At 39.4% G+C, this 12011-nt stretch overlaps 3 protein-coding genes across 4 annotated transcripts in view; 1 reads left to right on the forward strand and 2 right to left on the reverse strand.

Moving 5' to 3' along the window:
* LOC141442754 (cytoplasmic dynein 2 intermediate chain 2-like) overlaps positions 1-12011 on the forward strand; it is a 167481-nt gene that overhangs the window by 27421 nt on the left and 128049 nt on the right. The gene's annotated exons all lie outside the window — the stretch shown is intronic.
* LOC141442787 (dnaJ homolog subfamily B member 14-like) overlaps positions 1-12011 on the reverse strand; it is a gene marked incomplete in the record, with an annotated part of 62822 nt that overhangs the window by 2440 nt on the left and 48371 nt on the right.
* On the reverse strand, positions 2523-9618 carry LOC141442750 (uncharacterized). 2 transcript variants are annotated; one of them, XM_074107843.1, is made up of 3 exons: positions 9116-9618; positions 7583-7756; positions 2523-7306 (listed from the first exon to the last, which is right to left on the reverse strand). In XM_074107843.1, the coding sequence occupies exons 1-3, from the start codon at positions 9120-9122 to the stop codon at positions 6045-6047; spliced, it is 1443 nt and encodes a 480-aa protein (XP_073963944.1). In that variant the 5' UTR covers positions 9123-9618; the 3' UTR covers positions 2523-6044. The 2 variants fall into 2 exon arrangements, with proteins under 2 accessions (XP_073963944.1, XP_073963943.1); XM_074107842.1 differs by having other exon boundaries at positions 7466-7756.

Below are 12011 nucleotides of genomic sequence, written 5' to 3' on the forward strand. Positions count from 1 at the left end.
TTATAAGCTGTTTCAGACAGTAAAAAAGTCCGGGGTTCCAACAAAATAACTGGTACCGACATATTGAGTTGGCTGTACTCGGGTACAACTTATGCCAACTTATTCCCATTGGCCGTTATAAGTTATAACTTATAATATATAACATTTTAAATAATTTGCGACTCGACAATAATGGAATTTGTATGCGACATTGTTGTCGAGTGTAGCGATCCTGCAATGTTTTTAACTTTTTAATTGTTTGCTAACCATAAACTACTTATGCACTTCGCCTTCTGATAGTAAAGAATAATGTCAACTTTTACGGATATTTTTGAGAAAAATATTTTTTCTTGTCCAGGTCTCCCCACCCTGGAGAAGTCGATGCCGTGGCTGGTGGGGGCGGCGGGGGTGGCTCTTCTGAGCGCCGGCGTCTACGCGCTCTATCGGGAGGTAAGTAACACCCGCTGCCTCCTTAAGGTGTTTTTCCACGAAGCGAGGCGAGACGAGAATTGAAATGCTGCTGCTTAAGTAATGTAGTAGAAAAAACCAACCTGAGATATGTGTGCATAGGAGAATTTTGTGTCTAGACTCCTGTCCAGCGGTAGTGTAGGGGTAGCACGCAGCACGGAATGCTGAGAACCTGGATTCGATTCCCAGCGCTGGTCTCCTTTTCTGGTTTTGCTTGTGCATCCATGTGTCAGTTTTTTTTTGATAGAATTGAAATTTGTATGGCGGCGCCCGCGACGGGCGCGCGAGAATGCAGACAAATCAATTAAATTCTCGTCTCGCCGGTGGAAAATCACCATTAGGCTCCTTTTCCACCATGAACCAATAGAAACGCTTCATTTACCTCGCCTCGCAACGCTCAGTTGTTTCCACCAGAGCTGTGCTGTGCGAGGATAGGGAAATTAAGTGTTCCTATTGGTCCATGAAAAACACATTCCTCACACATTTTTAGTGGAAACGCGGCCTTATTGTCTCACATAACATGAATTTCTTCAATGTATCGTTCGTTTCCAGGGCGTTAACAAAATAGTAGATTGTACAACGAGAGCATAAAACGAGCCATTTTACCCGAGGCGTTCATATACCCGAGCCGGTACGGCGAGTGTGGACAGACACGTCGAGGGGAAAATGGGTTTAATGCTCGAATTTTACACTGCTTTTCACTTCCATTGAGAGGAAATTAAATAGCAGCAGTGGAAAGTTCACTTAATAGGTACCTTTTATTTTCTCATGCATTGCTGTATAATTCTATTTTATTTGCTTTATTGATTTATTTTATTGATAGCTTTAACATAAAATAAAAATTATTAAAAAACTATATAGACAGTTTTTTGTGGCTGTTGACCTGTATCTTGGTCTTAGATGAAGATTTTACTTTATGCAATGCCAGAGCATAAAAAGTCATTTTATGTCGCCTAGATTAGGCCTAGATCTAGATCCAGCATAAACACAAACTTTACGAGCATGAGAAGTAAAAAAAATATTTACTGACAATTATTTGATTATTGATTAACTATAATTTGATCTATCGCCTCTCAAACAGAGGGTCGTGGGTTCAAACCCCGGCTCGCACCTCTGAGTTTTTCCAAATTCATGTGCGGAATTACATTTGAAATTTACCAGGAGCTATGCGGTGAAGGAAAACATCGTGAGGAAACCTGCACAAACCTGCGAAGCAATTCAATGGTGCGTGTGAAGTTCCCAATCCGCACCCAAGCCCTCTTGTTCTGAGAGGAGGCCTGTGCCCAGCAGTGGGACGTATATAGGCTGGGATGATGATGATGATGATGATAAATAACTGACGGGTGAAATGACTGCCAGTATCTTGCGGGGCATTCTTGGCAATGGCGCTGGTAGTATAAAAAGGTGACACGAACGAGCCATTTGCGACCTACCTGCAGAAAAAAGATCTCTACCACTACACCGTAGCGTGCCATGACCGTCACAGTGTACTTTTAGGGTGTGATGGAGTTCTGAAACGTTTTTTTTCCCGCAGATATCCGGAAGATCTGGCGATGGAAGAGCCGGCAAAAAGCGAGGAATAAAAGAACAAAGACAAGACTAGATCCTGTGGAGACGGCAACAGATTATGACAGATCTGCTCTGAAACGAACTTCAACCTTGCCACTCCGGTACCAGCCATAGACATCCACTGTAGGGATGGCGATTCTTTCCAGAAAAGATCGATTCTCGAATCGATCCGAATCGAGGTCTGAAAAATGGATTCACAAAAATATCGAAATCGAAAATAGAATATGAAACACAGATGCACTGAAAAATAAAAAAAACAGACCAGCGCTGGGAATCGAACCCAGGTCCTCAGCAGTTTTTTAGGGTTCCGGAGCCAAAATGGCAAAAACGGAACCCTTATAGTTTCGTCAAGTCCGTCTGTCTGTCCGTCCCAGTATGTCACAGGCATTTTACTCGAAAACTACAAGATGTATATCATTTAAATTTGGCGTACAGATGTTTTGTAAAAGCCGCTATTTAGTTTTGTTGTTAAATTACAATTTAAATTTATTTATTTATACTCCATACACGTAACAGAAATTGAAAAAAAAAAAAAATTTTTTTTAACTCGCATCAGCGTGTGGCACGTAGTTCGACAGCTCTTATGAAAAGATATTAAGGTTTCTCAAAAAAAAATTTGATTAAGTGCAGATTTCCGGAAATAATCGCTCCCAAAGTAGCAAAAGTTGTGTCCCCCTCTATCTTGTAAACCGTTTGTCCAAAAAATATGGAAAGGTAACGCTTAATAAATACTTTCAACGAAAATTTGTTTCAACATGATCGGATTACCGTTTTGAGTTATTGCCGAAAAACTGCGCTTCCCAACAAAAGGACGTAAGTGCCGTGAAGATACTTGTTTTTTTGTAATCTATTTTGGGCGCGTCCGACACGCTCTTGGCCGGTTTTTATTAATTAGCAAGCTATCTATTTCAGCAGATGAACTATAGATGGCGCTGTATCGAACATTCATACTATTATGGTTGATGCCACTATAAAACAATAATTCTAAGATGCGACTAATAAAACGTTACATTAAAATATAACGTTGTAGGCTAAAAGCCTTGAGAATCCAATTTCCTTTCATAACTAGTCGATTAAGTTGACAAAGACGTCACGTCATAATTAGCCATATAAAATCTATAGGAGAGACGTGTTTTAACACTTTCGGCCCCGGCAACGATCCAGTAAGCTCTTACGCTGTGAATACGCACATCCCACAGCAGTCACTTCTATGCCAGTGACACGTATACGTGTCACAGACGTAACACATTCCGGTGCCAGTGACACGTCTGTGACTTTTTAGTTCTTACTCCTATGCCAGTGACACGCATGTCGTGTCAAAATAATTCGTAGCTCCTAAAGGCTGGCATGATTCGATTTGTAGCATTCGAACATGGCGGATGTAGACGATATCTAATTTTGGTATTTCTGCTTCTTTGGCTAGTTGAATTATAATTTTGATAGTGTTTTATGCGACGATTAACCTTAACAGTGAACAGTGATCACAAAATTCTATATTGCTCTCGTGTCTGACATTTTTTAATGCGCAAGTTGTCTCCGCGTGGTTTCTGGAATTTTGCTATCAAGTTGCAAAAACTACAATCACCGTACAACATGCATAAGAAGAATATATTTATCTATAATTTAACTGACATTGGCCCAAGCCTTATGGCCGCCATTAAAAGGAATAAATAAATAAAGCGGTCACAAATACGTGTCAAGCATAGGAGTAAGAAGTAAAAAAGTCACAAACGTGTCACTGAGGCGGCACGTCTTAACAGCCTATAACAAGTATGGATTGCTATTGCCCTATTGCTGTTGATGGATTCAAATGAAGCATGTGTAGGTACATATTAACAAAATTCAAAAATACGTCATATATAGACACAGAAATATATTGTTATATATAATGTAATAACATATCTTTATTCTATTAATATATCTTCAAAGTAATAATACTGTTTTAAACGCTCTCTACTCTAGTACACGCACAAACACACACACACACACACATACACACTAGTGATGTAACAAATATCATTTTTCGAACATTCGCGAATGCGAATGGGAATATTCGTTCTGGCGCCAAATTGTCTATGGCAGTCTCGTTCGAACGAAGTGCGTTCTGTTTGTATTTTGTTCCGAGAATTACCGAGTTTATACGAACGCATCGCGAAGTAAATAAATAAATACTTAATACCAAATGATTAAGTGAAGACTGATAATGTGATTACAAGGTTACGAATGTATTTTGATTTTATTAACCTACTTTTATCTAATAATTGTATTTTTTTTCTGATATTCATATTCGCAAAACATTCGCAGAAATTTTGCGAATGCGAATACGCAAAAATATGCGAATATTCGTTACATCACTAATACACACACACACACACACACACACACGTTGCTTTTTTATCCTCCTAACGCCCAGAGTCCTTTATAAAGGACTTATTGTAATTTTAAATCAAACTCTATCATAAAATGATAAACAAACTTTGATGTTGATAAATCGAAAATTTGACTTGGGCCTTAGGAAGTTAAATAGGGTACATTTATAGTTAATTTTATTAGTGAAATTGTTTTAAGTAACAGTTGTAAGTTTCAAATGTTATTATTAGTAACATATTTAATCAATGTTCTATAACAATTTATAAATAAATGAATTGTTCAATTATACGACGTTTTATTCACCGACTCGAAGGGGTTTTTGAAATTGTTGAAATTATTTATTAAAAACCGACTGGTTTTGGGTTTTACAAGTTTGACACTAATGTTTGCCAGTGGCGTCGTAGGGAGCTCTCAAACGGACAGACATGTCGATGCGTTTTTTTTTACATAATGTGGGTTCATTTTAGATGGTTACTGATATACAGGGTGTCCCAGAAATCGACGATATACCGTCAGCAGCTGATAGGGCAGCCAGTTACCTCTCGGAATATAAGATTTTAGGTTTAGTGAAAATGGCTCAGTTTTTGAGATATCGTCATTCGAAAAAAAACCTCCCCTAGCGTGGTTTTCTAAATGCCACTGCTACAAATGTCAGTTTTTTATAAACTTTGTTTTTGGAAAATATTCCCAAGTAGGGCTTTTATGTGAATTTATTGTCAGGTTTATAACCCTGCTTAGCTGAAAAACGACTTAAGAGCCACGTCTTACTTCGTTTTTCTGTGCCACCCGTGCCACCTGTTGAATGAGGGTTTTCACAGAGACAAAATATCGCTAGATGGCGTTAGTATCGTGTGGTCTGTTTGACGTTTGCTCGTGATTCGTTAAATAATGAGCCAATCGCAAGCAAACGTCAAACAGACCTCACGACACTAACGCCATCTAGCGATATTTCACCTCTGTGAAAGCCCTCATTCACAGCTCTTCAGCGGATAGATATTATAACAGGAAGCTAGTGGCATTATGCACTTAAAATACGCCTATTTCATGTATTTTTTAAAATGGTACTAAACTTATTCAAAGTAGTCTCCGTACGCAAGGGTCCCACTGGCAGCGTTCCTCTTTGACTAGCTAATTCTTTGTCCGAGGAAGCTGCCAGCTCTTCGGTCCCCTGTGACGAATAAAAAAATATTAGTTTTTTATATACATTAAGTAGAAGAAACGGAAAATGCTGGTGTCTACGGGCGGTGGTGATCTCTTACCATCAGGAGACCCACTTGCTCGTTTGCCATCCAGTAGAATAAAAAAAAATGACCCCGAGCCTCAATCTATTCACGACAGACAGATTAAAAAACTGAGTTACAAATATCACAAGAAAAAGTTTCTCCCATGTGTGTATTTGTCTATGCCCAGCCAAACTATATCTTTACGTCAACACACTTTTCAAGAAAAGAAAAAGGTCTCTCGTCTGTGTGAGTTCGTGTGGGTCTCGTTAACACCTTCAGGTACGAATCGCACACGCCACGCGTCAGTTGTTTTCGTACTATTTTCTCATTAAAATAGCTGCACGCCCTTTGAAAACGTCTGGTCTATGCGCAGCCAAATAATCTCTTTGCGTAACCCAAAAACTGCTACTTAGAAAAGTCACAAGAAAAAGGTTTCTAGCGTGTGTGAATTCGTTTATGCCTAGTCAAATTACAGTTGTGTTTAAACTGCGAGTTACAAACGTCACAAGTAAAAGGTTTCTCGCCTGTGTGAGTTCGTCTATGCGCTAATAAATTACTTCTATGCGTAAACCGCGACTTACAAACATCGCAAGTAAAAGGTTTCTCGCCTGTGTGAATTCGTCTATGCCCAACCAAACTAATTCTTTGCGTAAACTGCAACTTACAAAAGTCACAAGTATAAGGCTTCTCTCCTGTGTGAATTCGTCTATGCACAACCAAACATCTTCTTTGCTTAAACTGCGAGTTACAAACGTCACAAGTAAAAGGTTTCTCGCCTGTGTGAACTCGTTTATGCCTAGTCAAAGTACTTCTTTGCCTAAACTGCAACTTACAAAAGTCACAAGTATAAGGTTTCTCTCCTGTGTGAATTCGTCTATGCACAACCAAACATCTTCTTTGCTTAAACTGCGAGTTACAAACGTCACAAGTAAAAGGTTTCTCGCCTGTGTGAACTCGTTTATGCCTAGTCAAAGTACTTCTTTGCTTAAACTGCGAGTTACAAACGTCACAAGAAAAAGGTTTTTCGTCTGTGTGGGATCTGTTATGGGCGGTCAAGCTTGCTTGTGTAGTAAAACATTTTTCACATGTGTCACATTTGAACAATTTTGGCTTCTTAGCGACACTGTGTATGTGCACTTTTGTAACATGATTTAACAAGTCTTGTTTTCTATTAAACATATTAGAACATATATCACACCTGTAGAGACTTGGTTTCTCACCTGTGTGAGAAGCTAAAGCAGGTCGATTTATACTTTGTGATCTGGAAACCATGTCATTGGTTGAATGTAGTAACAATAGGTCACAACCCGTTTTCAAACTATGTGCAGCTAAATGCTTTACTAAATGTTTCTTTTTCTGATATTGTTCGCCACAATTGTCACATTCAAAATACATTTTAGCAGTTTTATCACAGGCCTCTTCACAAAAATTAGATTCTTCTACTGAATGTATGCAATTGTGACTTTTTAAACTTAATTTACAATAAAAGATCACGAGACAAGTGTCGCATCTGGGCAAGTCTTCCATGGGCATGCGCTCGAGCCTCACAGAGCAGCTCCTAAGCTGGAACTGTTGGTCGTGGCTCATGTTGCAGCGAGGTCCCTCCCCGGGGCGGGTGTGGGTGCACTCGGGCGCGGCCCCGGCTCCGCCCGCTGGCTGCAGCTGGCACGGGTCCACCTCAGTCCAGTTCAATGCACCTGTAAGAGAATATTTGGCAGACTAATAGATGGGTGAAATCAACAAAGTCAAAAATACAATAGAACAAAAAAGGCTGACGTTCAGAAGGTCAAATTACTTGATTAATTTTTTTCTTAACCTGCTTATTAGCACTCAGAAATGTATATGGTGAGGCTTACCTGGTTGGTAGCGCGCAAGTGAGGTCGGCAAGTTGCAGGAAGGTCTCTGGCCCTGCTCTCTGCTGCGCCGCAGGGCACTGGCACTGGGGTTAGCTTGCATGCTGCTGCAAGGCTTGCCTCTGTGCAGGTCTCCTACTGGTAGTCGCTCCAGTCTGACAAAACAGCTCCTGAGCCCGTGCTGCTGCTCGGGGCTCCTGTTGCAGCGAGGGCCATCCCCGGGGCAGGTGTGGGTGCAGTCGGCGCCGACGCCGCCTTCTATCTTCGGCTGGCATGGTCTTTTCTCCAGAGCATCTGCCAAAAGATAATTGATATGATATAATGCTATTCACTAGAGCAGGGGTGGTCCACCTGGATCATCCACAACTCATATTCTTAATATTGAACTTGGCTCTTATTTCACATGTTTCTGCTGGGATTCTATTTGATTTTAGATTAAATAAAATCATGATTATGAACAAAGTACTTGTTTCTTATTTTAATGTTGACTTTTTGAATTATTAAAATGATTCGAATTTAATTTTCCTTTTTGTCTTTCTGCACTCAAAATAAATAAAAAATATGTGTATGTATATCTGATATATCCGATTTATATAAAATATCGGATTTTAATTTTTATAATAAAAATCAGATTTTTTCGCACCCTGATTTAAGATTTCAAGAAGTATGTAATTGGAAGATCGCACAGTGTTTCATTAGTAAACAGTAGATCTAGGGTCTAATCAAGTTGGCCACCCCTGCACAACAGAAAGTGCCAAGTTGAGTGACTGCCTGTAATGGTGGATGAACGATGACAGCAGCCTCAGTTTGCCAGGGCTGTCGCGAATAATTGCGATTAAGAATTATTGGTGAGTTCCTTAAACGATTTCTGAACGCAACTTTAATAACTGGTAACACTAAGGTGTGACAGAGTAGTAGTATAAAAATAGAATGGGACGGGTGAGGATTGAATGTGAGCCACGAACGGTTGTAATGAAAGGATAAATGGTTTATAATTATGAGAATCAAGTGTTGGTTTGTGCGAGGCAGATGGTTATGTATCCCCTAACTTGGTATGTATTGGTTTGTGCGAAGCAGATGGTTATGCATCCCCTAACTTGGTGAGTGTTTGTAAAGTGTAACAACTGAGTAACGAGTAGAAATACTCTTAGTAATATTGAGATATAGATGAAAAGAATATTGCATTTTCTCAAGGTAAGGGGGTTCTTTGGGGAAGGCGGAGGAACCATGGGGCCCTCGGGCCCCGGTCTGTGTCCTTGCTCATGGCAACTCTTGTCAGGTGTACCCGTCTAATGAGAGGATCCTACCACCATGTGGCTCTCGGGTGCATTTGTGGTGCTAGTAGCGTTACACAGATATCTTAAAGTTAAAGTAATATGCTTGAGCATAATTGTACATCACTATATCTCTTTATTATGATCCATGAGACTTTGTCGGACATAAGAATTGGCATAATTACGAATCCAGGCTGACCATAGACATAGAGTTCATATTCGTGCCGACAAGGGCTGCTTGATCCGAGACAGCTCAAATGTGTATGTGGCTACAGGTCACTATTTGTTTTAGGAAATAATATTAAAAAGCATTGTTTTACAAATATCCACGCCTTGACAGGTGATTCGTTTTCATTAAACTGAGCAGCCACAAGCTTACTTTGCATTGAAAAAGCGACGTCCTGCTGCTGCACTGTTTCAGGTCCAATCACCACTTCGTCCTTGACCTCGTGTCCGGCGTACAAGCCTTCTGCCACGGCCGCCTCGCTCACGCCGCACTCGCCCCCTCGGGCTCCTCCTTCACCGTCACAGGCTCGCACTCCGCAGTCGCGCTGTATGTCCACCGCGCCGACTGTTCCGCGTCGGAAGACTCCATGATCACGACGCGAAACTAGCGAGGCTGTTCTAGCTAAACCACAGGCTAAACCTCTAATCTGTGCTCTATTTGAATTACGACCACACACAAACTACGTAGAGGGAAGAACCCTCCCGGACGACATTAAATTGTTTTAGGACAACAAAATTCAAGTCATGGAAAATAAGATATATTTTCATTTTTCAATAATAGGTACCTACACACTCATGTTATATAGATTCTACAGACACAGACTAATTTTTGCATTGTATGTAATTGATTCTATTCTGCAAGTGCAATAGTAGAGACTCTGGAGAAATTGCAATAGCTACTAGCTAGCTACTATTCTTGTAATCTGAGGTAAATCGTGTAAGTAAATCAAATCGGCCTAGCGGGTAGCGGGCTAGCGGGTGACACTGACACTGACACCATTATATATTCTGTGCTCACACTCTTTCCCAAGTTTCCCGGCCCGGATAACACCGACATGGAAATACCGGTCCTGTTTTATGTGTAAACGCCGATACAAACAACTGAAAGCAGCTTCAATGGGCGATAACACGAAAACAAGGACGGTATTTTCATTCCGGTATTATCTGGGCCGGGAAAGAAGTGTCACCCGGGCTACGGCACATAATAAATAAATAAAAAATGCTATTAGGCTGCCAATCTATTAAGAATTCCCCAAATAATAAGGGATCTTGTTTACGTCAATTGGATATTTTAGTGCCTAACTGTTTGAGGAAAATTCTGGGTTACTGTCATTACTTTAGTAACTGAAACATGGATAGTAGGTATGTAAAAATTGTGAAGTTTTGATTCACTACGTGACTTGCAAGACTTAATTTCGTTCTTTTTTATTTATTTCTGTTAATTATTGTATTAATTTTATTGTTTGTTTACAAATAAAAAGACTTAATAAAAGTTAGAAATGTTACCCACTACAAAAGATAGTATTACAGCATTAATTAACTTCTCTTGCTCACGTTATTCGTAGATTTACTTGTTTAAATATAATGACCCGGATAACTCACGTCTTAAATCGAGTTTAGCTCGACATGTTTCGGGCTAATCCGTAGCCCTTCGTCTTCGGAGGCAACGCGAAGGCTGCTGCAACACGCGCACTACATCATCATCATCAATGATCATGATGATGGGTCATTATATTAATATGAGTGAGTCTCACGGTAGTTCGTTCAAGATTTACTTGTTGTCACTAACAAACTACATTTATGTATTTTAGTAATTAGAAATTGAAAATTAATTGAATTTAAATTATTTATCCCCTAATTTCACTAGACTTTCGGTGAATTCAAAATTTTACCACTGGCAACACTTTGTCCCTTTTTGGGGGATTCACTAACCATTATTCCCGCCAAAAGTGACATTTGAACGTGGCATTTTGACATTTTTGACATGTATCCTCTCCCCCTTTCACTACGTGCCTTCGCCGCTGTTAGCCGTGTTTTTTGTTAAAATATTAAAATCTTTGTGTTTTAAAATAAAATTAGTTCAATTCATATAATACTTTCGTTATTGCTGTTAAAATACCAAGTATTTTATTAAGAACGACTTTATAATGAATACTGAATCAAAAGTAAACAAAGCAAACGAGTACATCAGCAGAGCTAAGGAAGCTTTTGCAGCAGGAGATGCTGAAAAAACTGAAAAAATATCTATTAAAAGCTGAAAATTTGCATCCCAGCGAGCGGACGAAGAAGTTTTTGGAAAAGGTGAGGGCTGCGAGAGGCTCTGGAGATGCCCAGAAGCCACCGCCAAGGAGTAACAGTTCTGAGGAGTTGGAGAACAGAGCGCCAAGACAGGAGACGACAGAACCAAGCTACTCACCGGAGCAGCTGAAAGCAGTCCAAAGTATTTTGCAGTTGAAAGACTATTACGAAATTCTGGGTAAGTTCATTAAACAAATTAATGAAATATCCCACTGTGAAGTAATAAAACTAAGAAACTGGAATAAAAAATGAGAGTAAAATACCTACTACAAAATAACAAACGGGAATCTTTCATTGCACCCCGGAACTAGCCTATATTCTATTAATTCGTCTGTTGCACAATCCAACGGCAGGCGAAAGAACATTGAAGTAGTATATATTTTGTCTGATGCACTTACTTATTATTTGCTCTTAGTACAAACTTTCAAAGAATGGCCTGTTGGTGGACACTCAAGACAGTAAACTTGTATAATGTTTTAGAATGACATTGAGAGATACATGCAAAAGGTTGTCCATAGTAAGTATTCGCCTGCTGTTGGAACAGATTATAGATAGAAATTTTATTCACATTATAGGGCTAATAGTCTTTATTCACTACAATATTAACTTGAAACATGCACTAACAATAAAGTTCATTTGTAATATGTTGCATTGCATCATATTTAGGACATTTACATCAGATGTGGTTAACTTGGAATAATTATGACGCACTGGATTTATCTGTTAATATGTCTACATAAAATATACCCTGTTATTACTATGAATTAAGGTTAAAATCTTCGATTGATTCATGTCTACTCTAGATAAGTAGTGTATTTTGAACACACACAGGCACAGTGTTGTAACTAACCTCCGATGTTCATAAACACTAGTTGATCTTTTGAACTTTTCATTTCTCAGTCTTTATGTGTGATTTGATCCCTGAATTTATTATACAGTCAAAACCTTTACAACGGACTTGGAAGGACAGC

This window comes from Choristoneura fumiferana, chromosome 26 (assembly GCF_025370935.1).
Source record: "Choristoneura fumiferana chromosome 26, NRCan_CFum_1, whole genome shotgun sequence".
In the NCBI taxonomy this organism is placed as follows: domain Eukaryota; kingdom Metazoa; phylum Arthropoda; class Insecta; order Lepidoptera; family Tortricidae; genus Choristoneura; species Choristoneura fumiferana.

Excerpts from the sequence above, each read along its gene's own strand:
- LOC141442750 (XM_074107842.1), bottom strand. Across the intron at positions 7,307-7,465 it reads ACTTGCGCGCTACCAACCAG|GTGCATTGAACTGGACTGAG; the intron begins GTAAGCCTCACC and ends ATTCTCTTACAG.